Here is a 23,972-nt window from a genome sequence, read left to right on the forward strand (position 1 = left end):
GGCGTTTATGCACTCTCTTGTTAGTTCTTAGTTAAGGCATGCGCACGTGATCGAACTACTTTCTATTTGTTCTATACTTTGATGTTTGACATTGATATTTATTGTAAAAAAATTAAATTTAATTTTTTCGAATACACCTAATACTTTTCATCGATAAACACGAATAAAGAACATAAAATAATAGAAACTGGTACTCGTTAATATTGAAATTCTATGCGGCGCACGCACACTTCTATATTTTACCTGAGCCCTTAGTTCTTAGTTAACAGTTGGCCTGCTAATGTTAGTTCTTAGGAAACGTGCATAAACGCCCTCATTGATTTGTTAGCGTTCAATTTTTAGTTCTTAGGTTTAGTCTTAGTTCTTAGGACTAGTGCCTAATGGTGGATTTATGCACCGTACCTAAGAACTAAGGACTAAGTACTAAGAACTAAATCTAATGGTGGATTTATGCACAGATTACGGATGTTATCCGTAATCTGTGTTATCGTTTGAGAGGAACTTGGTCATGTATATCTGTTACTGGCTCCCGGACTATAAAAAAAACCCTAGAAATTTGAAAATTCAATTCATATATGTTCTGTGCTCAGAACCATAGAAATATGAATAAGAATATCAAAAAAATTAACTAATATTAATGGTCTGTGGCTATATCAAATAAATAATATATCTATGCTTACGTCACAAATTTCATTTTTTCCTGTCCTCAATATTTAATATTCATATAAATCTTTTATATACCTTTTCTATCACCTTCTCCTTAAGATTTTATCTGCTGTTAAACTATATCTTATGAATCTTCAGTCTCAAGAGTTTTCCACAACATAGTATTCTTCATTTGGATAAATTCGTTTGGAGATGAGGTTATAAATTGATGTTGAATGTGACAAAATATATTCGGCACATTATATTGAAGAAAATTAAGAGCAAGACGCTTACTAAAAAAATCATGAATGGTATTATATCAAATCAAATGCCTGAAAAAATTTGTCCGAAGGGCTCATTCGAAGTACTCCCACCACCTGTAAAAAGTTGCAGCGACAGGAAAGAATACAGGTTTCTTGTCTCAGAAAAACAATTCCTTTGATTAATTTCGTGGTTCGTTCTAGGGTTATAAGATTAGAAAATGGATTAGTAGCTTGTCTAATAGCAGATACTGCTCCTTTAGATCATTCTGATGATAGTTCCAGCGAAGAAGATTCTGACTTTGAAGAATCTTCTGAAGAATCGTCTGAGAGTTCTGATGTAGAAAATCAAAACAGTGAGAGTGAAAATGATGATGCTCCAATGAAGAAAGTATCTGAGATTGAAAATAAAATGGTAAAAATTGGTAAAATTACTTAATTGTCCTGTTACTTAGTTTTGATTGATTAACAGGCTGCAGCAGCTCTGTGCGTTGGAGTTGGGAGCTTTAGTGATCCTAAAGATGTCCCTGGATTGGCTCACTTTTTAGAACATATGGTATTCATGGGTAGTTCTAAGTATCCAGCTGAAAATGATTTTGATTCTTTCATAAAGGTAATGTTAAATATTCAGATATAGTCATTTAGCAACATTCAAATATATCAAATGCTTTCGATAAGAATTTATATAATTGGTTTACTTTATGGAATTAATTCAAATAATGCATTAAACATTTACCATATAAAAATATATGAAAACTATTCAATAATTGTGATTTCTTAGTAAGTATACGATTACATGCCTTTACAATCTGTTGAATTTCGGGCAGATCCAGTACTTTTCAAGGATCCACTCCCAGAGAAACTGATTCAATGATATTGGTAGTTTTTAAGCTCAACTCATTCCTTTATGTAAATAATCTTTTACTAAATATATATTTTTATTTATTTACTTATTGCACAAAAATATACAATTATAACATATACATATGGAAGTTATGAACATTTTAGGTTCAGCTGTTTATTTTTTGCACCTAAGTGTACATATACATTTCATATATATACATTGTTTGAAATTTCAATTTAAATATTGCTTTTAGAAAAGGGGAGGATCTGATAATGCATCTACAGATTGTGAGACGACTGTTTTCTATTTTGAATGCTTGGAAAAACATCTTTATAAAGCATTAGACAAATTTGCACAGTTTTTTATTGAACCTCTAATGCTAAAGTCTGCAATGACGAGGGAAAGAGAAGCTATAGAATCAGGTGAAGTAAATTTTCAAAGGAATTAAGTGAGGTCAATTTTAAATATTTTTATTGTAGAATTTCAAATGGCTCTACCTAAAGACAGTTTCAGGAAAGAACAGCTCCTATGTAGTCTGGCTAATGCTGATACTCCTGTCAATTCTTTTGCCTGGGGTAATCTTGTAACCTTACGGGATAATATTTCTGATGATAAATTACATCATGATGCCCATAAATTTAGACAGAGACATTATTCAGCACATCGTATGACTGTTGCAATTCAGGTAAAGGAAAAAGTCATGCCGAAATTTGTTAGGGCATAGGTGATTGAATATCAAATTTTAGGCTCGTTTACCCATGGATGATCTTCAGAATTTTGTCCTGGAAAGCTTTTCTGAAGTACCAAGTAATAAATTGCCACCAGATAATTTTGACTTATATAAGAATAAAGTGTATGATACAGCACAATTTCCAAGGCTTTATTATATTAAGCCCCAGAAGGATATTTGTCAGGTCTGTATTTATATGGATGGTCTGTATTTATCAGCATGCCTTCATTATTGGTTCATTTGTAGTTGAAATTCAATGGAGAATTTTGGGGGTGGTTTCAAAAATAATCATTATTGTTGAGAAGTATTTGAAATGAATGAGATGCAAATATTTTGTCACAATGCAGACAAATTACTTTCAAAATTTTCAAACTGGTCATGAATAAATTAATATACTGTCTGAATATTATTAGGCCAATTGAAAAGTCCCGGTCTGAAGCACAGATGGCGGTGCTAGTATTAAATCCATATGATTTTTAGTTAGTACCAACCTTCAAACCATACGTGTCAAAATTTGACAGCAGTTTGACCATTAGTTTGTGGGTGTAGCTACTTTTGTTATTTGAAAAAAGATGGAAAAAAAAAGTATTTTGTGTGCTGATAAAATATTGCTTTTTGAAGGATTCAGTGGAAGCAAAATCTTGCTTGAAGAGTTTCCAGGGTTTGCACCAGGAAAATCAACCATCATTGATTGGTATGCTAAGTTTTAACGTGGTGAAATGAGCACTGAAGACAGCGAAGAGTGGATGCCCAAAAGAGGATGTTACAGACGAAAAAAATCAAATGACTGTAAAGTGAAGTTGATCTAGACAGTAGATATTGTGAAGATATCATCTGAACGTGTACATCATATCATTCACATATATTTGTACATGAAAAAGCTGTGTGCCTAATGGGTACCGCGCGAGCTCACAATCGATCGAAAGCAACAACGTGTTAATGATTCTGAGCAGTGTTTGAAGCTGTTCAAGTGCAATAAACCAAAGCGAGGAAAACATAACAGTCAACTGGCAAGGTTATGGCATCAGTATTCTGGGATGCGCAAGGAATAATATTCATTGATTACCTCCAAAAGGGCCAGACCATCAACAGCGATTATTATATAGCATCATTAGATCGTTTAAAGGATGCAATCGTTAAAAAACGGTCCCATTTGATGAAAAGAAGGTGCTGTTTCATCAAGACAATGCGCCGAGTCACAAATCAATGAAAACAATGGTAAAATTGAATAAATTGAGCTTCAAATTGCTTCCGCATCCACCGTATTCGCCAGATCTGGCCCCCAGCGACTTTTTCCTGTTCTTAGACCTCAAAAAAATGCTTGCTGGAAAGAAATTTAGCGTTAATGAAGAAGTAATCGCCTAAACTGAAGCGTATTTTGAAGCAAAAGACAAATCGCAATACAAAAATGGTAACAACAAGTTGGAAGATCGCTGTATCGCCCTTGAAGGCAACTATGTTGAATAATAAGATCGAATTTTGCCAAAAAAATATGTTTTACTATGGTAAATCGGGGACTTTTCAATTGGCCTGTTATTGAATGGATCCTACCTTGGCTAGGTATTGTCTTGTTTCATTTGCTTGTTTTAAAGAAAAATGTTATTGAGTAGTTTGATTATTGTTTACATTATGTTTGACCATTTTTATATCAGTTAGATTTAACATGGTGCCTTCCATCATTGCTGGACAAATACAGAACAAAACCGCATCAGTATGTTTCATGGTTGATTGGTGACGAAGGAAAGGGCAGCCTACTTTCATTTTTGAAGAAAAAGTTAGTACTTATTTATTGTTATTATGGTAAACTTGTAGATTAGTGCAATGACCATGAGGTCCATTAAAATCATATGAAATTTGGTATCAAAATGTGAGCTGAGTTGTCAGATTGGAAAATTAATCTTTTAATCAGGTAATTAATATAATAATATTATCTATTAATACATACAAAAATATAATATGATAATTTCTAGTTATTTATATTTGAGCTAGAATATCCAAGACAATTATTATTTAGTTTTACTCAGATTGTGGATGCCTTCCAAATCATGAGTAACAACGAAATAAACCATAAGAAGATTATTATGAAGGATATTATTTTCGCCGACTTCTGCACAACTAAACCCGAAAGGACATATTTCATGCTCATAGGTAGTAATTCATCGATCCAGGGTCATTGCCCTAATCTACATGTTTATCTTTATTCTTCTCATCCACGATATATAACATAACTATGATTCTCAATGAAGATATTAATCACATTTTCCATCATCTAGGGTGTGGGCTCTAGCAATATATACAGGCAATGGAGAAACAGGCATAGAACACAATTCCATGTACTCTTTGTTTTCTATTTCTCTGGTCTTGACTGCTGAAGGACTCAATAACATAGCCGATGTAAGAATTTCTACAATTCTCTTACCTTTTTATCCATTGAAATTTCCTGAATTTTCCAAAGATAATCTTTTTTTTGGTCAATTTATAATACACTGAGATATAGATATTACAACACTGAAATGGGTAGCAATTTTTTTGAGCATAGTTGATAAAACTTTGCATCTTCTATATATAACTTCAAGAACTGCTAGGTAAATGGCTATTAAGTACTACTATGTCAAAACAAACTTGAACCAGCTTACATAATGACCAGAGCGGTATCTAGGTACAATTGCGCCTGTGGCAATATGTTAGACAGCGCCCCCCAATTTCGATGATTTTTTTTTCACCCATTATATTTTCTTATAATATTTTTTTATTCATAATTGAGTCATATGCTTTCGTTGAAGTTTTAAAATAATAACCAATATTATACAGGGTGTATATGATATAGTTGCGAAAAAATTCAGGGAGAAATTACTTGTCAAAAAATAGGGTGGGTTTTTCATGTGAACTTTTTTTTTGCGCCTCCATCTCCTTAGCTGTAGCCCCCTAAAGATGGCTCCCGAAAAGTAGATTTCAATTTGTGAAAAGTTTATAATTTTTGTTTTTTTTTGTTTCATTCATTTTATATTTGTACCATTTCTCGATAAAATCATCGTTTTGACATCCGCCTATTGGATAAATTTGAGGTCGAAAATAATTCCAACCTCCACAACTCAGATGTATTATTTGTTGATGTTTTTTTTTTCGAAAACTGTGAATAAAAGCAAAAAATGACAAGAGACCTCATTTGTTAAGAATAGATTAGTCTATCCAAAATTAATTTACTCATTGTAAAATATGAATAAAGAAAAAGTTATCGCGAAACAAGTTTGAAGGGTGGCTTTTTCTACCCCTTGGAATCATAGAGAAACACCACCAACAATTTTATTCGAATGCCTTCTCGCTCGCATGAAATGTCAGCTCAACTTTATTTTTGTGAATTTTTTGGTTTTCAAGAGAAAAATGATGTCAAAACGATATTTTTTTGAGAACTGTTACAAATATAAAATGAATGTAACAAAAAAACATTTATCAACTTTTCACAAATTAAAAACTACTCTTTCCACTAAGCGGGAGAGAGCTCAAAAAAAGTTTATTTGAAAGACCCACCCTATTATTTGAATCTCCCCCTGATTTTTTCGCACCTAATCATAAACACCCTGTATATTTACTCATTTTTATTGAAACCATTGATATTCATATAAGTACATATAAAGACTATAAAGAGATCCTGAAGATCTAAAAAATATACAATATTTCATACAAATTGTATGAAAAAAAAGAAGCCGCCGCACTTCAAAAATAGATGGTACCGTTTGTCGAAGGAATACCGACAAGTTTGATAAAGCGCAAAAAACTCGTAAAATAGGGGTAATAACACATGTCGAAGCTCGACCCTAATATTTATGATCTGAATGCGGTACCTTTGAACATACCGACGCTCAACATATATATTTATGACTAGATTACGGCACGCTTGAACATAGCCATATTTATATTATTTCTTCCCTTAAATTAAAGTTTTGTTGATCTTGAGATCATTTTGGGCAAATTCTTTGGAAGGCTAGCAATATTTTAAATGTTTCCAGATTGTTGCGAGGCGTATATAGGTATAACGTGTAAACCGAATTGTGATCTTTCGCCTGGAGCTCCAATATTTTTTTGGGCGCTCCTGTGGGCCTTGCGCCCGTGGCAAATGCCACCTTTGCCACGCCCTAGATACGGTACTGATAATGACGCTCAAAAATAAAAACGAATTTTTGAAAAAATTGTACATTCTGTTCTCCATAAAAGTCTTGGGTAATATAGACCAACCTATATAGTGTAAATTATAACTTCTCAGTAGATAATGGTGTAAATAAAGCAAAAAAAAAAAGAAATGTGAAGTGCTGACTTTTTTCGAGTAAAGGATGAGGTAACATAAATAATTTTAAAAAAATGTGCTACACCCATTGTCATAGTATTTTTTTGGTGTTCCTTGGTGATGTATTAGGTGTAGTAAAAAGAAATCTATTATTTTTCTAATAGATGGCTTCAGTTATCTGAATCTCGGAATGATATTTCATATTACAAAAACTTTTCTGACAGTTTTGTGATTAGTTGACTCAGTTTAGTTTGAGCACACGTCAAAGTTGGACACTAGCAAAGAGAACACACGCTATATTTTAGTCTTTCTTCGATAAAGGCAAAAATGCAAGACAGGCGGCTGATAATGTAAATGGTGTTTATGGCCCTCATAATGTAACAGCTAAACACGCGCAATTTTGGTTTCTTCGATTCCGTTACGATAATTTCGATGTCAAAGATGCACCACGTACTGGAAGGCCAATTGTGGAAAATGTCGATAAAATCATGGACATTGTCGGGTCCGATCGTCATGTAAGAACTGTTTCGATTGTCCAAGAGCTAAAGATTGCACAAAAAACGGTTGGGAACCATTTGCATGAGGCTGGTCTCAAGAAGAAGCTCGATGTATGGGTACTACACGAATTAACGCAAAAGAACCTCTTGGACCTAATTTCCATCTGCAAATCACTCCTGAATCGTAACAAAATCGACCCATCTTTGAAGCGATTGATGACTGGTGATGAAAAGATTACTAACGACAACGTCAAGCGAAAACGGTTGTGGTCGAAACGCGGTGAGCCGGTAGAAACGGTGGTCAAGTTAGGATTGACGCCCAGGAAGGTTTTGCTGTGGGTTTGGTGGGAATTATCTACTATGAGCTGTTCCCCTACGGCACAACTGTTAACTTGGACCGTCTGAAGGAAGCAATCGCCCAGAAGCGGCCAGATTTGACCAATAGGAGAGGAATTGTGTTCCAGTAGGACAACGCCAGGCCACACATATCGATAGTTAGTCGCCAGAATCTTCGGGAGCTTGGTTGGGAGGTTCTTATGCATCCACCTTATTTATTGTACATCCCTGGCGCCAAGTGATTACCATCTGTTCCTGTCCATGACGAACAATTTTGCTGGTGAAAAATTCGCTTCGACAAAGGCTTGTAAAAATCGACTGACTCAATTTTTCGCCAATAGGGAGAAGGGTTTCTATGATAAATACATAATGATGAACAAAACGGCGCATATTTGACTATTTAACTAATTAAAACCTTGTTTTTCATGCAAAAATGATCGATTTTTATTCATTACACCGTATAGTAATTTCTATGTCTTGGTGTAGAGCAGATAAAACAAAAATCGAAGTAATTTACTGAGAAAACTTTGTTTAGGTCATAACAGCTGTATTTTCCTACCTAAACATGTTGAAACAAGTAGGGCCGCAAGAACGTTTATTCAAAGAACTCCAAACCATTGAGGAAATCTCCTTCAAATTCTCTATGGAAGAGAGCCCCATGGATTATGTTGAGCAAATATCAGAAGCTATGCACTTTTATAAATCTGAGGATTACATTACTGGTTCAGACTTATATTTCGAATATGATCCAGAGGTAAATGAATATTGTTAATCTTTATTCCTGAGATCGGTGAAACTATTTTTAATGCAGGGAATACAATCTGTCATGGAACACCTCACACCAGATAAAATGAATATTATCGTCATGAGTAAAAATCACAAGGAAGAAATTGATTTCAATAAGAAAGAAAAATGGTTTGGTACATTATATACTGATGAAGGTTTGTATTCCAATAAATCTGTGTGAAATTGTTCATATTATTATTATTATTTCTTTAGAAATTCCACCTGAATGGATAGATAGATGGCAAAATGCAAAGCCTGATCCTGATATGAATTTACCACTGCCAAATCAATTTTTAACAACGGATTTTGAACTTTTACCGGACGAACCAGATATTCCAGAATATCCAGAAAAAATTCTAGAAACTCCCCAGGTGGAGTTATGGTATAGGAAGGACCAAAAATTCAAATTACCAGTTGCACATTATCACTTTTACCTAATAAGTCCTCTGGCAGTAGAATCAGCTCTTAGGTAATATTTTCTGCAAAAAAGGAGGGAACAATTCAAAAAAATTTTTTTTTCAGCATATGTAAAATGGAAATGTTCATGAATTTATTCATAATACAAATTGCAGAAGATATTTATCCAGCCCAGGTTGCAGAACTTTTGTATTCCGTCAGTGCCAATGATCGAGGACTTGTGTTCAAGGTCTATGGATTCAATCAGAAATTGCCTGTAAGTTTGAAACGCAATTTTTGATGATATTTTTCTCTAATTAAGAGCACTCCATATGTTACTACTTTAACAAATAGCCCTTTTTTATCAACTCGATTCCTCCTTACTTTCTGAAGAATTTTCAAGAATATCAATATACAGTACGTCCTTCAATGAATCCCAGGCACCACTAGTGAATCTCAAAATTAAGTCTGAATCCAGTTATTGAAGGTTAAGTCATGCTGTGTTTGTTGTTGTTTGAAAAAACGATTTTCGTGTATTCATAAAAGACTGTTTTTTCAAGAAAAAAATACTGCGCAAGCAATGTAATAGCTTGCAAAGTGTTATTCAGACTCTGCTCCATTTGAGAACAATGGTTGAAAGATGCTCTAGGAAAAGAAGTTTGGCTCTAATAAAGAAGTATTGCCGAGATTGAAGCCTATTTCCAAAGCAAAGACGAATCTTTCCGCAGAAAAAGTATTGAATTGTTAGAGGAGCGTTGGAGTACATGTATCACTCTTGAAGGTGACTATGTTGACGAATAAAATCGAATTTTCAAGAAAAAATGTGTTTTTACTGGTTAGATCCGGGCCTTGTTGAGTGAAGTGGGCTCATTAGGCATTGTACAAAGCTCTTCTATAAATAAATAAAAATTTCTTTTTGATTTTTCACTTGTAATAATATCTTTTTTTCGCATATACCAAAACAAAATGGTTTGAAATTTTTCATATTGCACTAGTCAACGAACTTTTCAATCTCACTCATACAAGAAGACTCAAAAGGACATGGCCAGTAGATCTTTGTGGATAGAACTCAGTCTTCTGAAACCGGATGGTAACTGTCTCAAATCGAGATCACACAAAATATTTATTTATTACCGAATTGAGTAGATTGGAAATTTGCAATAAATTAATAAAAAAAAAATTATAAAATGATTTCTTTTTTTTAATTTAGTATTTAACTTTATATTACAGATATTAGTTGAAGTTATTAGTCAACACTTGAAGATGATGGAATCGCAATTGACGTCAGATATGTTTGAAGCTGTTAAAGAAAAATTAGCTAATAGTTATTACAATAAGCTCATTAAGCCTTCAACTCTCACAAAGTAAGTAAATATCAATTAAAATGTAGTATTATTTTAGATCAAATTTATAATATTGATTTAGTGACTATGGAAGTTCTTTTTAAAAGAAAATTGGGATAGAAATTCAATTTCCACAATACTTGAACTTTGAAGTTTATTTATATTATATTTGATATGAAATGGATTTTCAGAGATTTGCGGCTGAGCCTACTAATGGATAAATATTTCACACCCACTGAGAAATTTTCTGTAATTTCACAAATCACTTTTGAAGAAATGAAAAAGTTTTGTGTTCAGTTCCTCGAGAAGCTATATGTAAAAGCTCTGGTACAAGGCAATGTTGATAAAGATACTGCTTTAAGGGTAATTGAAAAGTTTATTTCAGATCTAAGCTATGCACCATTGGAAAAGAAATTATATCCTCAGGTATTTATTGAAATTTTCAAACAGATATTTTCATTTCATAGTGAAATTTGTTGCAGTTCAAAATTTGGGAATTGCCCCAAGGAGAAAAATGTTGTAGAGTACAGTCTTTCAACCAAAATGATTCCAATTCCATTGTTACCAATTATTATCAGTCTGGACCATTTAATCTGAGGGAGAGTGTTATCTTAGAGTTAATAATGGTGAAAATTTTGTTATTCATAACTTATTCTTAATTAATTGATTCGTTAATTCTAGATGATAATCGAAGAACCACTCTTTGACATTTTACGAACTAAAGAACAATTAGGTTATCATGTATTTTGTACCTTGAGGGATACATTTGGCATTCTTGGTTATTCAATAACAGTAAATGCTCAGGCAACAAAAAATACTACAAGTTATGTTGATCAACGCATTGAAAATTTCATAAAAGCTATGAACAAAACACTGAAAAAAATGTCAGAAAAAAAATTCAATCAAGTTAAAAGAGATTTAATCAAAATGAAACAAAGTACAGATGTTGTACTAGAAGAGGAAGTTTCTAGGAATTGGGTAGAAATTTTAGGAGACGATTATATGTTCGATAGATTAAAAAAGGAGATTGCAATAATTGAAACTATCAGAATTACTGATCTAAGGAAGTTTTGGGAGAATATAAATCTACTAGGAAATCAACAGAATCATAGGAAACTTACAGTTCAGGTACATTAACTAGTTATTTATTCATAAATTTTCAACTTTTATATATAAATATATATTATAAATACATATATTATTTTTATAAATTTATAATTCATTTTTATAGGTTGTGGGATTCAATATAAATAGCGAGGAAAGCAGTCCTCAGAAAACAAATGACGTATGTGAAAAAAATATTGATTCTGAAAAGGGTGAGTTTGATTAAACCACTAGATATATTTTCATTTACACCATAAATTATTTTTATTGCTCTACTTATTTATTTTATCAGAACTAAAGTTAATTATGAAATAATTTAGATCTGTCTAACTCAGTATTATACTTGAAAAGCTGAAATAACTACACTCTTGTCCATTGGGTTTTTTAATTAGGAGATTCTTCTGTATTTCATTGAACAAATAAAATCGTAGAGTTCACAAAAATGTGGCTACAGAGAACAGTCAGTTTCGAAAAATTATACAAGCATAAAAACAAACATTTATTAAATAACATAATATTAGTGATAATATTCAATGCATTCAATATTTTTTAGGAGCTTTCCTGTTTTTCTTGGAACTATATTTTTAGAAATTCAATATAAACAAAACTTTTAGAAGTGCAATTAAAATTAAATAATATTTAGGTATCAAACTTCCAGAAAAATTGAGATAGGTACATACATAATTAAATGTTTAGATTGCAAAAAAGTATACATAGGGCAGACTACTAATAACATTTTCAATAGAAACATGAAACATTTGAGTCATATAAGTAATAATAATATAATACATCTACCACTATCTCTAATCGAGTTTTAACAACTGGGCATGCTATATCAGAGTCCTTAAAATTTTATAGAAAAATGTTTTCGAATGCAATAGCTATTGTAAGGTGAGATAATTCCGTTAATAATAACTCTAGCCTTATTAATAACCTTCTATTCATTGTTTTTAATTCAAAGGTAAAATATAACCATTTTGCACGTTCTTTTAGTTTAGTTAGTATTCTAACCTGTAATTTCTGATAATGACAATTTTGTTGTCGAAACATGCATCATACATTAAATGAAAAAATGTCAGACAAGAGTGTAGATAGAATAGCTTTTCTTGTGAATTCAATTAGCCTGTTTCTCAAAAATTATAACCAATATAATATAATATAATTTCAATTGAAAAATGTTTCAAATAATTTTTTTTTTTTCAATATAATATTGTGGTATTATTTATGAAAATATCATTGAAATAGAATATTTTGTAACTATTTTCTTTTTAGATTCTCCGCTTGCTGTCAAAAAAGAAAAACCTGTTGTCACCTTCTTAAAATCTATAGATAAAATTAAACATTCAGAAGAATATTTCATCTGTGATATGAATGAGTTTAGAAAAAATTTGAAATTTTATCCTGTATCTCCTAATCAATTAAAGTAATTATTTCGCAATTTATATTCAGTACCTATCTACCTATGGTTTGTTTATTTATTCTTTTATAAACTATGTTTTACAATGTCATTAATAGAGGGTATTTCTTGCATATTATCGTGGAACTTTTCAGTTTGAAATCAAAATTTACATTAAATATTTGAGATGTGTAACTTTAGAACAATAAAAAATAAAGTTTTTCTGCATTTAAAGTTTATTATTATACAACCTATAACTGCTGAAATAGAAGTCTTGTGGATGGATTTATGAAGTATGTACATTTGGGTACAATCATGATGAATTATCTATTTTCCTTTAAGATGTACACATCAATTTTTGTAAATGAGTGTAAGTTATAAAGATTCATAAAAATCATTGAAACTTCATTCCTTTAAGCCATAAAAGTCAACTCCCCATCGTATAGTTAGGATATTGAGCAAACAAATCACATAATATTGACCCTTTTCCCAACATTTTGAGAAATCTCAATGTTAAAAATAGATTTCCTACTAATCAATATGGTTACCATGTCAACAGTATTACTAACTTGGAATTAGGATGATGTCATATTGACAATGAATACTCAATTTTTTCATTTATAATGTGAAATGTATTTTAAATTTTTTGGTTGAGTACTGCAACAAAATTATGGAGGATATTTTGTAATAATGGCAGGTCGGAAAGCCTTCATAGTAAAAGTAGAACTAGATGTCCAAGCAGTGAGTGAATTACATATTTCAAAGTCAAAAGTCTTCAGTGTTTTGCACATAATTTTAATGCCCATTTTTATTTGGTAAGAAAATTATTGAAAATTTTAATGATCCAATTTAGGTTACTTGTCCTGGGGTATGGCTATGTTCCAATGGTCAAGTATCGCTTCAGGTGTATATGTTAGACTCCTGTGTCCAAACTTCAAGCTTCCGACCTTCATTTCCCATGTTATTTCATGAACAATTTATTTTTACGAAAACTCTTCCAACAAAGTATCATCTAGAAGATTTGAGTAAACAGCTGAGTGAGTTATATAATTATATTGTTTTCTTAACATAAAAATTTTAAATATTTTTTTTTATTTTCTATTGATACATTTCCTTTTGATGTATTGCTTTTTTGTTATATCTTTTTTTTAGTATATCTCCATTTCAATATTGCTCAGTTTCCTAAATTTTGTAATCTTTGAATTCCAATTTAGATTGTTCACCTGCAGATGTCCTATTTTTCAAAAACAAAAAACCGGTAATTGCAAACATCTGCTACAATTTAGTATTATCCCTTCAGGTCGAGAATGGCTGTATGCTGAGTTGATTCAATGGGAGAACTGTGAATCTGGCAATGTTTTGGCCTACTTTCAAATACCTTTAACTGAATTCCTGTATCCGAATGTAGGTGGTGGAGTTCCTAGTGGTTCAGAAGTAGATTTGTTGATGGAAGCTACACCTGCTTTTCCTGTACGTATTTCGAATTGATTTAATTTGACTAATTTCCAGAGTCTAACGTCATTTCAATTGATATAGGCAATGAAAATATACCCTTGGATGATCATGTAGTGCAGAGCATTGACTCCAACATTAAAGAGAGAAATACTCCATTCACATGACCATGAAGGAGATAATACAGAAATTTGAATTTCAACTAATGATAAAATAGTATTGATTTGTTCAATATGTTACAAACGTCATGTATCTCAATCCTATGTTGCAGTCGATTCCTCTCTCTCACTCTACGAATTATCTACTATTTTTAGTTTGAATATAGGCAATTCCAACACAATATAAATTGTTGGGTAGTGCATTTGCATGGACTGTATACTATTCCGTGGAGCCACTTGACCAACTCATGTGTAAATTACCTAAAGTCACACGATTATAATTATAGTATAGTTATAATCATGTCTAAAAACAATTTATTTGTTCACACAATATCTTTTTTCTTTTCTCTGATGAAAATTATGTCTAAATTACCTGAACCCACATGATTAAAACTATAGTATAGTAAGTTATAATAATGTGGGTTCAGGTAATTTAGACATCATTTTCATCAGAGAAAAGAAATAAGATATTGTGTGAACAAATAAATTGTTTTATTCGTTATGTCTATGGCACTGGGAGTTTAAATCTCAATATCATATTCTTGTTAGTGCAGACATTCTAGTTCATCTTCGCGTACTGAACTTTCAGGGAGCTATAGCACCTAAATTGGAAGTGAGCACCAAAACTACCATTGAAGAAACCTTGTGTTCCTGCATTCAGCAAAAACCAAATATAGGCACCATAGTGAATCCGAAAACAATCCTGTCCTGTACTGGGCGTCCAAGGGGACATAGATCAGTGTGCCACTCAACCTTTAACAAAGCACATAGGTTAGTGAAAGTAACTGAACCCTTAATGCGCGCTTGTTTGTAATTTTCGAAGTTTGATCGAAAATAGTCTCAAATGATTGCGTTTGATTAAATAATGACTAATTTGAGGCCACAATCAATTCTGAGCGGCCGTCGTATACGCGATAACTCTCAGAATGTGCTATTCTGTCTGAAAATTTCAGGGTTCGAATATCTCGGTTTAGAGGGAACACTACCACGTGCGTTTCTCCGCAACTGTCAAAGTTTACCTATTCAGCTGCCCCCAACCCTTCTGAGAATCCCCCACTTTTCAGGAAGAGTCCTTCTTTTCTACCACATGCAAGAATTCAGATTCGTTTGACTTCATTTAATTCTTACACATGAGCCAATAAAAACGCAGTAAGCTGTTGAAAGGTTGTTTGAACATTTGGAAATGCTGCTCTTCTAGGTATTGACCAGATGTTGTGAAATAAATAACTCGCTTTTTACAATCATAGGCAATAGAGGAATGCGAAATTGTGAGAAATATCAGTTAGGATCGACTATTATCAGATGGGTTCGGGAAAAAACGTATATGCTAAATTCATTCAGATTCCTTCATTTATTACGAAAATTTATTTGATTCAAAATCGTATTCAGTGGAATAATAAAAAAAAATCGAAAGAGGCGTACCGGAACTTTTCACATAAGCGGGTCACATTCATTGAGCAAAATATTGATTTTGCTCATTTTGGTTGACCAAATCAAAATGAACCATCGAATGAATAAAACCGTTTTTCTCTTACTTTTACCATTTTTTTTAAATAGCTCTTTGAAACTCATCAGTCGGCTCTGCTGCACCCTGTGAGATTGTCGAGGTTGACAAAATAATAATAATAATGTAGTTTAATTATTATTATAGCATAAACATTAATCGCAGAGGCTTTAGAGCCTGTACGCGAAATTAATGAATAGATCAATTAAAACAATGTAATAATAAGATTCATAATAATACCCATAATGATAAAAAAGATCTTGAAATTATAGCCAAAGTATACTGGCTATGAAATGAGATACAAAGATACATACACTCCTCACATGTGGAGCAGTGTATGAAAAATTATCGATGGTGGTGCTTAATGCAACTGAGGAACACCATTTCTCAGTCTGCTTCTGGACGCCAAACATCTGAGAGCTATCCGATTGATGAGGAAATACCTCAAAAAACGGAAAAAATCAATTTTCAAAACTCCATATCTAGAAAACTATCCGTATTTGAGCTTTGTGGCCATAGACATTTTCATTAGCCCATTAAGAACTACAACATACCAAAAATGCAACCAAATTCAAGGAAAGCCATTTCCCTAACTAAGGGTATGGTCAGTAAATCACCTTGGTTTTTAAGTAGGCCGTCCGTATATATCAAATTCTTCAAAAAGCTGTGACTATTTTCTCAAACTTCTGTGAGTTATCTGTCACTAGAGCAACCGTACTTTATTAAATTATGAAACAAATACCCTTCAGAGCAATTAACAAATTTTTTGTTGTTTACAAATTACAAGAGATCAACCATTTATAACCTCCAAAATTCTGTCAAAGCAAAATTTTGTAGACCAATGATAATATTGAAAACCGCTATAGTAACCTCTCTGAAATTCTCGCCGATATACGGACCATACCCTAAATGTGTTAGGCCTTTTAGAAATCAATTGCTCAATAGCAAACGAACGTTCGTGCAGAACTTCGTGAAGATCCGTATCATTGAAAGATAAAAGAAGTTAATTGAAAATGTGAGTTACCTACCTAAAATGATGACAATATTTTTTTCGAAAGGAAAAACCTTTCAAGCAAGCAATACTAATTCGAACAAGCGCGCAACAACTTTTGACTTCACGTCATTTTTTATTAAGTCTGTTTAAAATGAGACTGATCGATGTTTTAGGAATAGAAAATGTAGACCCACCTGCATAATGAAATGTAAAGTATATGAAAGGCCGCCTTGGAGGTATAGAAAAGTGGAAGATGGTTTTCTGCAACGTCAACGTGTACTAGACCTGCCGATGAAGCCAACTCCTCAGATGGAGCTAGACGGCGGCCCAGATGGAGGTCCATATGGTGGGCCTAGAAGGTATGATTATTCACTTGGTATAACCATATAGCCGAAGATCGGGAATTCAAAACTTAGTAAGTCTGATATACAGGGTTAGAACTATTTAGAGGGGCACTACAGCGATTTTGAAAACCGTTAGAGATACACATTGGCCTGAATTACAAAAAAGTTGCGTTTTTTAGAGATTATAGTGCGTTGGTGTTAACAGATCCAAAATATCTCCAATGGTTCCCGAGATATCTAGAAAAAACTGAAAACCGACATTTTCTTTTTTTTCTGTATAACTCATTTGTTTCTGGAGATAACTTCACGAAATTCGGTTTGTAGACATTATCCATTATAGAGATTCTATAATGGTGTCGTCAGATTATTTCTGTTCTCAACAATGTATCACACTGAGGCATTGCGTCGCCAGATGATCCGGAGTTATTTCTTCTTCCCACTGAATCTTCACTCGTCGTTTTCTGAAAGAACCATTCTCATAATGTGTTTTCTGAGGTGACAATGCCCCATGGGGAATCAAGTGAGGAGGTGTAGTATACTCTTGCTAAGATCCAGATACCTCTTAGATCTTGCAGTGTCAAAGTTTTGGAGAATAATTTTGAAATGATCCAACCCAAGAAGATTCCACTATAGTGTTTCTCTTTTCGTTTTTTCCTTCTCCAAAAAATCTTTCTTGTAGGTACATGTGCCGCCTATACCATATAGAAAGGTTGGCCTCTTCATTCCCTCTAATTCCCGAGTGACCAGGAACCCAGACTAAAAAGCCAATGTTATTCTTGCCTATTTCGTTTAGTTTTCTTTGGCACTCCAATACCATCTTAGAATCGATGATATGTGAAATTAGTGCTTTGATTACAGCCTAACCGTCAGAATATATTCAATAATAAATTAGTAGGATTCCTACTCTGGATAGAAAACATCGAACAAAATAAACATGATACCAACAATTCTCTTCTAATTGACTTATACGCACATAATAGAATTCAATAATTTAGTTTTGTCTGTGAAATTATTGTCTCTACACTTGGTGACAATTATTGAATAATTTCAGGGGATTGAAAGAAATCGAACATACTCAGTGATATTCGAAAAACTCTAGTTGAATAAATTATTCTGCTTGTAACACTTCTAATACAGGGTGAGTCACGAGGAGCTGTACATATTCCTACCAAATATGGAGGCTACTGAGATGGACAATATTCCCTTAAAATTTCAATTGATTCGCGATAACCTTTCAAAAGTTATGACGGATCGAAGTTTTCGGTTAAAATCATCCAGTATAAAACTTATGAAGGGGAGTATGCAGTGTTAAGTGGTCATTCAAAGCCCACCTGAATAGCCTTTATATGTGGTAGGAATATGTACCGGGTTTTTCACCATAATTTGATCCCCCCTTTAACTTTGTTACTAGAAGAGGTACAAAAAAATGTTTTCTACAAAAGTTGCACGAAATTGACTAGTGTTTTTCAAAATGATTTCTCAAAACGAAATATATACAGAGGACAGCATATTGATAGCAATTTCATTTTTTCAAATGGAACAGCCTGTATATTTCTCTATATTGGATTAACTTTTTTGCCCCTGATTTCGAATATATAACATATATTTGGCCTATCTTTCTTATTCTGAGTACCACAGAGTTTCAAATTTCAAGAACCACCTGGCAAGCTAAGTAATCTGTTTTCAATTGGAAGGCTGCGATAATTCAGTATGCACTTTTTCGAGTTATCTCGTTGGAACGATATATAACATACGTTTGTCATTGAATAAAACTATTCATCGAATATGCACTACACAGAAGCGGAAAAATTTGATATATTTTCGCTTTATGTGGAGAACAATAAAAATAAGAAAGCTACAAGGAGAGATGAATATGTGGAGTTTCATCCAAATCGCTCAGTTCCCATTTTTAGTGAAAAACGTATGTCATATCGTTGCCAACGAGATTACTCAAAAAAGGGCATTTTGAATTATCGCAGCCTTCCACTTGAAAACTGATGACTTAGCTTGCCAGGTGGGTCTTAAAATTTGAAACTCTGTGGTACTCAGAAGAAGAAAGATAGGCCAAACATATGTTATATATTCGAAATCAGGGGAAAAAGAGCTAGTCAAATATAGAAAAATATACAGGATGTTCCATTTGAAAAAATGAAGTTGCTATCAATATGTTGCCCACCCTATATATATATATATTTCGTTTTGTGAAATCATTTTGAAAAACACTAGTCGATTTCGTGAAAATTTTGTAGAAAACATTTTTTTGTACCTCTTTTATTAACAAAGTTAAAGGGGGGTTCAAATTATAGTGAAAACCCGGTACACTTCCTGGTGAATCACCTTGTATACAGGTTGCCCGCATGGAACAGTTAAGTGTATTAGTTTTTCGGAAATGGCAAATTGTATTTGTAAGGAGGAATCTTGTGATTGCAAAAATTCATAGGTGTACTATCATTCCTTTGAGAGGGTTGTCAAGAATTCGAAAACGAATTAAAAATCGAAGATTATGCAATTCACAAAGGCTCTAAGTAGATTCTTTCTTTAAAACTAAAACAAATCAAAGAAATAAATATAATTTTTCATTCAGACCTCTGGAGGATAAATCAAGAAGACATTCCTTACCCAACTTATTTCAAAGAGCCTGTAGTATTTTTCAAAACAGGTGTGTTTTTCAAAGATGTCAGTCAAAGTCATCACTTAGCTGTAGAATGTTCATTTGGTGCATTTCCTTTCAATAAATCATCTGAAAAGTAATTAGTGTTCACCTATTCGAAACATACATTATCATGATCGCACTAATACCCACCACTCACGAAGCGTTTTTTCGAGCGTTTGGTAGCAGGCGTTCAAGAGATTCCAGTCGGGCAGTCAAGTTCATATTCTCTGATTTATAGTCGTGCGGTCGTGTCCCGAGCTGCCCGACTGTAAAATTATCCGAACGCTCGAATATGGGCGCATCGTGAGTGGCCGCCTTAAAAGTAATAAATAAACGAGTTTGCTAGAATTACTAATTTATTATATTCATATTTTGAAAGCACTCAACCAGACAAAGGAATGGAAATACGTAAAATATTGAAGGAAAGCCTGAGGAAGGCTCTAGGGCAACCTGCTACAACAGGACCTTGTCAACCAGGAAGTATAAGATAACTAAAATTGGGTTTTAAGTATATCATAAACAATTTATTATTTTATAGATCGTTTATGTGGTTGTGGAACTGGACACGCAGAAGCGGCATGCCCTGTATGTCAAAAATATAGTGGAGTTTTCAGCAATAAGATGACTCGAGGGAATAAGGATAAGCAGGTATATAACACCATAGTATAAGGAAAGGACAGTAAGCCAGTGTAGTGCTTTTTTCGATTTTGTTACAGTGACTATATTACCACAGTGGCCATAAAACTGTCAAAAGTCCGCCATGTTTCGTCAAGACGTTTTTGGCGGTATTTTTGAATTGTATATCGGTAACTATAATATTTCATATTATGGGTCTCAATTTCTTTAGAAAGTAACATTATGTTTCATGAATTCGATCCAAGGTACGACATTGCAAATGAACTGAATCGTGCTATCTATTTTTCCAAAGATACAGATCGAAAATATTGGTTATCTTTAACTTCTAACTTAAATTATTATTAAGAAAAAACTCAAGAACTAGGTACATACAAATGTAAAGATTATTTTTTTTCCAATAACAAATTCACCTTGATTGATCAGCCATGGGCTTAATGGTCATAACTCTCTATAGTCTTTTTCGACCTTTTTCTTAATATGTAGGCAACAAAACGCTTTATTATTTTGAATTCGATCTTCGATCCAATGTATCACGTCTGAAATGAACTGAATCGTGCTATTTTTCCGAAGATACAGATCAAAAATATTAGATATCTTCAACTTCTAACTGAAATTATTATCAAGAAAAAACTCAACAACTACATGCACAAGTAAAGATTATTATTTTCCAATAATAAATTCACCTGGAATAACCAGCCATGGGCTGACTGGCCATAACTCGTGTTTTTCGACTTCATTCTTAATCTGTAGACAACAAAACGTCTTATTTTTTTTATTTATTTATTAACCCAAAGGGATCATGAGTGATCCATAACAGGCTTATTTTACAATATAGTAATAATAACAATAACATTATTATATTATTTTGAATTCGATCTTCGATCCAATGTATAACATCTCAAATGAACTGGTAATCATGCTATCTATTATTCCGAAGATACAGATCGAAGAAAATATTGGTTATCTTTAATTTCTAACTTAAGATCCATAACAGGCTTATTTTACAATATAGTAATAATAACAATAACATTATTATATTATTTTGAATTCGATCTTCGATCCAATGTATAACATCTCAAATGAACTGGTAATCATGCTATCTATTATTCCGAAGATACAGATCGAAGAAAATATTGGTTATCTTTAATTTCTAACTTAAATTATTACTAAGAAATAACTCAAGAACAACACAAGTAGGAATTATAATTTTTTATTAATAAATTTACCTGGAATGACCAGCCATAGACTTACTGGCCATAACTCTGGAAAGAAGTTTTTTTTTTTTTACCTTATTCGCAATCTGTACACAACAAAACGTGTTATATTTTTATGTTTCAAATGACAATGGTTTACAATTTCTGACCGAACAGCAATCATTTTATCAATATAAAACTTCTTTAGGTCTACATTTTGATTTTCAATAACATTTATACAATATTGAACAAAAATAGATTCTAATTCAATGGAAAAATTGAAGGTTGTTTCATTGCAGAAGAACAAAGAATGAGGCCTGAATCTTTTCAATTGTGTGAAATATTGCTTCAGTATTGTATAGGAAAGGAAATATTGTAGGAACAGCATTGTGTTTCAACTTCCTTTTTCCATCAACTCTCACCTTCTCCCACATCAGGAGCGATGTGTGCCTGAAATATTTTATGTTTAATAATATGTATAACCATTTCTGGGTAATGACATTTCATAATGAAACCCTTCTCTGTAGAATTTGAACATCCAACAGCTGCATAACCAGGCATTTTGAAATATGAAAAATTCGGATAATCGAAAATCGAAGCCGGTAATTTCCACAAACTTGACAACTCAACTGCTGAAAAATAAATATAAACAAACTAAATCTGCAATCTGCGCAACGCCGACGAAACATGGCGGCCAACCAATAGAAAATGAGACACGAGTTGTCGCCACTGTGGTAATAAAGTCACTGTAGATTTTGTTGATGTTGAGCGCCATCTAGTTGTACTCACGTTTTACTCGAATTTTACTGTCAAAAATTGGTCCGTAAAGTGGAGCCCTCTGAAAAAATCGGTGTTATTTTGAAGAACTAAAATATTTGAAATAGAGTGGTCAGAAGATTTCTATATTTTGATATTTTTTCTGCTCTGTAATAAGCATTTACGCCAGTGGCGTGTATTTGTGATAACTCAATAATAACATAAAAATTGTTGGCAATGTCATGCGACCCCTTTTCAACCACGCCACTGAATGAATTATCGTATTATTTCTGCGCCATCTATAGCTCATGATTCAGCGCTATCTATCGAGTTACTTCTCCAAATCCAACTACAATAGCGACCCCTGGTGACTATTTCCTTGCTGTCACACGGCGGTTGGCTTACTATCCTTTCCTTATACTATGATAACACTTATTTAATAAGTCAAACACATTTTTCGTCAATATAGTCACCTACAAGATTGATACCTGTTCTCCAATGCTACTCTAACTTTTCTATACCTCTTCTACCTAACTTTACTAGTTAAACACACAAACAGTGAAAGTCCAATCAGAAAGAATAGGGGAGTCCCCCCTACCTCAGAAAATCATCTTTTTTTTGTCAGCATCATATTTCTCGTAGTTTAATTTCCTCTTAGCTTTTCATGAGAGCTTTTATACAGGGTAAGAATTGTCATTCTAACAGAAAATGTATTCCTGTGAACAAAAAATAAATAAATGGTATGTGAAAGCTAACTGTTTGTCTTGCTCTTTTAGGTTTTCTTTTCAACTGTAAATCCGGACCAAACCCTGTACAGACAGCTTATACGTCATGCCCGTCAAAACTATGGGGAAATTTGCCCAGAAATTCCCAGGCCTGTGAAAACTGACCCAGAATGCAGAGCTCATATGGGTCAAATGACTTGCTCAACAGTTTATGAAGTACCAGAGAAAAAGGTCAATATCGCAAAGAAACTACATGATAGAATATCTAGGACATTACAAAGTGTACCAAGATATATTGAGGAAATGAAAGATTCATGTATTAATGAAGGGTAAGATTGTACCATATACTTCATATATTATTTTGTAATTATGTTCTTTAAATGAGAACGTTGTTTTATGCAATGGCCAGTTAAATATTATTGCTATTTTTGTAGATACTGTGAGCAACCTACTACTGATGCCCGATGCCCATGTGAACAAATGCCAGATATGGGAAAATTCTACAAGGAATTATTCCAGGAAGAATATAAAGAATAGTTTTTATTTAATATAATTTTTATTTTGAATATATATAGATATATATTGATTATTATTTGTTTTTTTTTTGAGTTAATATAACACATACATGGATTAGTGAAATTTTCAGTAGAAGATTGTCTACTCTATTCATTGGTTAAATGTACAGAATATTACAGAATTTTACAAACGTTAACACAAGTAATAAAACAAAATGCTCTATGCCTCATTGTTAAGTAAAAAATAAAATTATCAAATGATATTATAATTGATAATTTAATTTCTGCCAAATATTCTGAAATTTTCATTGAGTGAGGTTGAAATCTATGAAGTAATTCCCTTGAATAAATCTCTAATGAGAATTTGAGTTTTACTACCTTGTTGTACACCATGGTTTTCCTTACTTTTAGGGCCAATGAGCT

General features: G+C 32.8%; 2 protein-coding genes across 2 annotated transcripts; both read left to right on the plus strand.

Moving 5' to 3' along the window:
- The first annotated feature begins 664 nt into the window (after positions 1-664).
- LOC123680783 (nardilysin-like) lies at positions 665-12,853 on the plus strand. Its single transcript, XM_045618862.1, has 18 exons — positions 665-1,056; positions 1,110-1,320; positions 1,378-1,518; positions 2,003-2,171; positions 2,229-2,434; positions 2,496-2,663; positions 4,132-4,253; positions 4,753-4,873; positions 8,130-8,348; positions 8,406-8,535; positions 8,594-8,849; positions 8,903-9,053; positions 10,007-10,140; positions 10,311-10,545; positions 10,602-10,745; positions 10,801-11,247; positions 11,351-11,435; positions 12,496-12,853. Exons 1-18 carry the CDS (start codon positions 875-877, stop codon positions 12,648-12,650), a joined length of 3,276 nt encoding a protein of 1,091 aa, XP_045474818.1. The 5' UTR covers positions 665-874; the 3' UTR covers positions 12,651-12,853.
- Positions 12,854-13,189: 336 nt separating this feature from the next.
- Positions 13,190-23,623, plus strand: LOC123680784. Its single transcript, XM_045618863.1, has 9 exons — positions 13,190-13,360; positions 13,473-13,656; positions 13,920-14,089; positions 14,819-15,000; positions 16,901-17,086; positions 20,104-20,204; positions 20,263-20,372; positions 23,086-23,363; positions 23,469-23,623. Exons 1-9 carry the CDS (start codon positions 13,310-13,312, stop codon positions 23,569-23,571), a joined length of 1,365 nt encoding a protein of 454 aa, XP_045474819.1. The 5' UTR covers positions 13,190-13,309; the 3' UTR covers positions 23,572-23,623.
- The last annotated feature ends 349 nt before the right edge of the window (positions 23,624-23,972 follow it).

Source organism: Harmonia axyridis, chromosome 5 (genome assembly GCF_914767665.1).
Source record: "Harmonia axyridis chromosome 5, icHarAxyr1.1, whole genome shotgun sequence".
Classification (NCBI taxonomy): Eukaryota; Metazoa; Arthropoda; class Insecta; order Coleoptera; family Coccinellidae; genus Harmonia; species Harmonia axyridis.

Excerpts from the sequence above, each read along its gene's own strand:
- LOC123680783 (XM_045618862.1), top strand. The coding sequence starts at position 875 with ATGTTGAATGTGACAAAATATATTCGGCACATTATATTGAAGAAAATT. Across the intron at positions 2,435-2,495 it reads GTATGACTGTTGCAATTCAG|GCTCGTTTACCCATGGATGA; the intron begins GTAAAGGAAAAA and ends ATCAAATTTTAG. Across the intron at positions 10,141-10,310 it reads AAGCCTTCAACTCTCACAAA|AGATTTGCGGCTGAGCCTAC; the intron begins GTAAGTAAATAT and ends ATGGATTTTCAG.
- LOC123680784 (XM_045618863.1), top strand. The coding sequence starts at position 13,310 with ATGGCAGGTCGGAAAGCCTTCATAGTAAAAGTAGAACTAGATGTCCAA. Across the intron at positions 15,001-16,900 it reads ACCTTTAACAAAGCACATAG|GAATAGAAAATGTAGACCCA; the intron begins GTTAGTGAAAGT and ends TCGATGTTTTAG. Across the intron at positions 17,087-20,103 it reads CCATATGGTGGGCCTAGAAG|CACTCAACCAGACAAAGGAA; the intron begins GTATGATTATTC and ends ATATTTTGAAAG.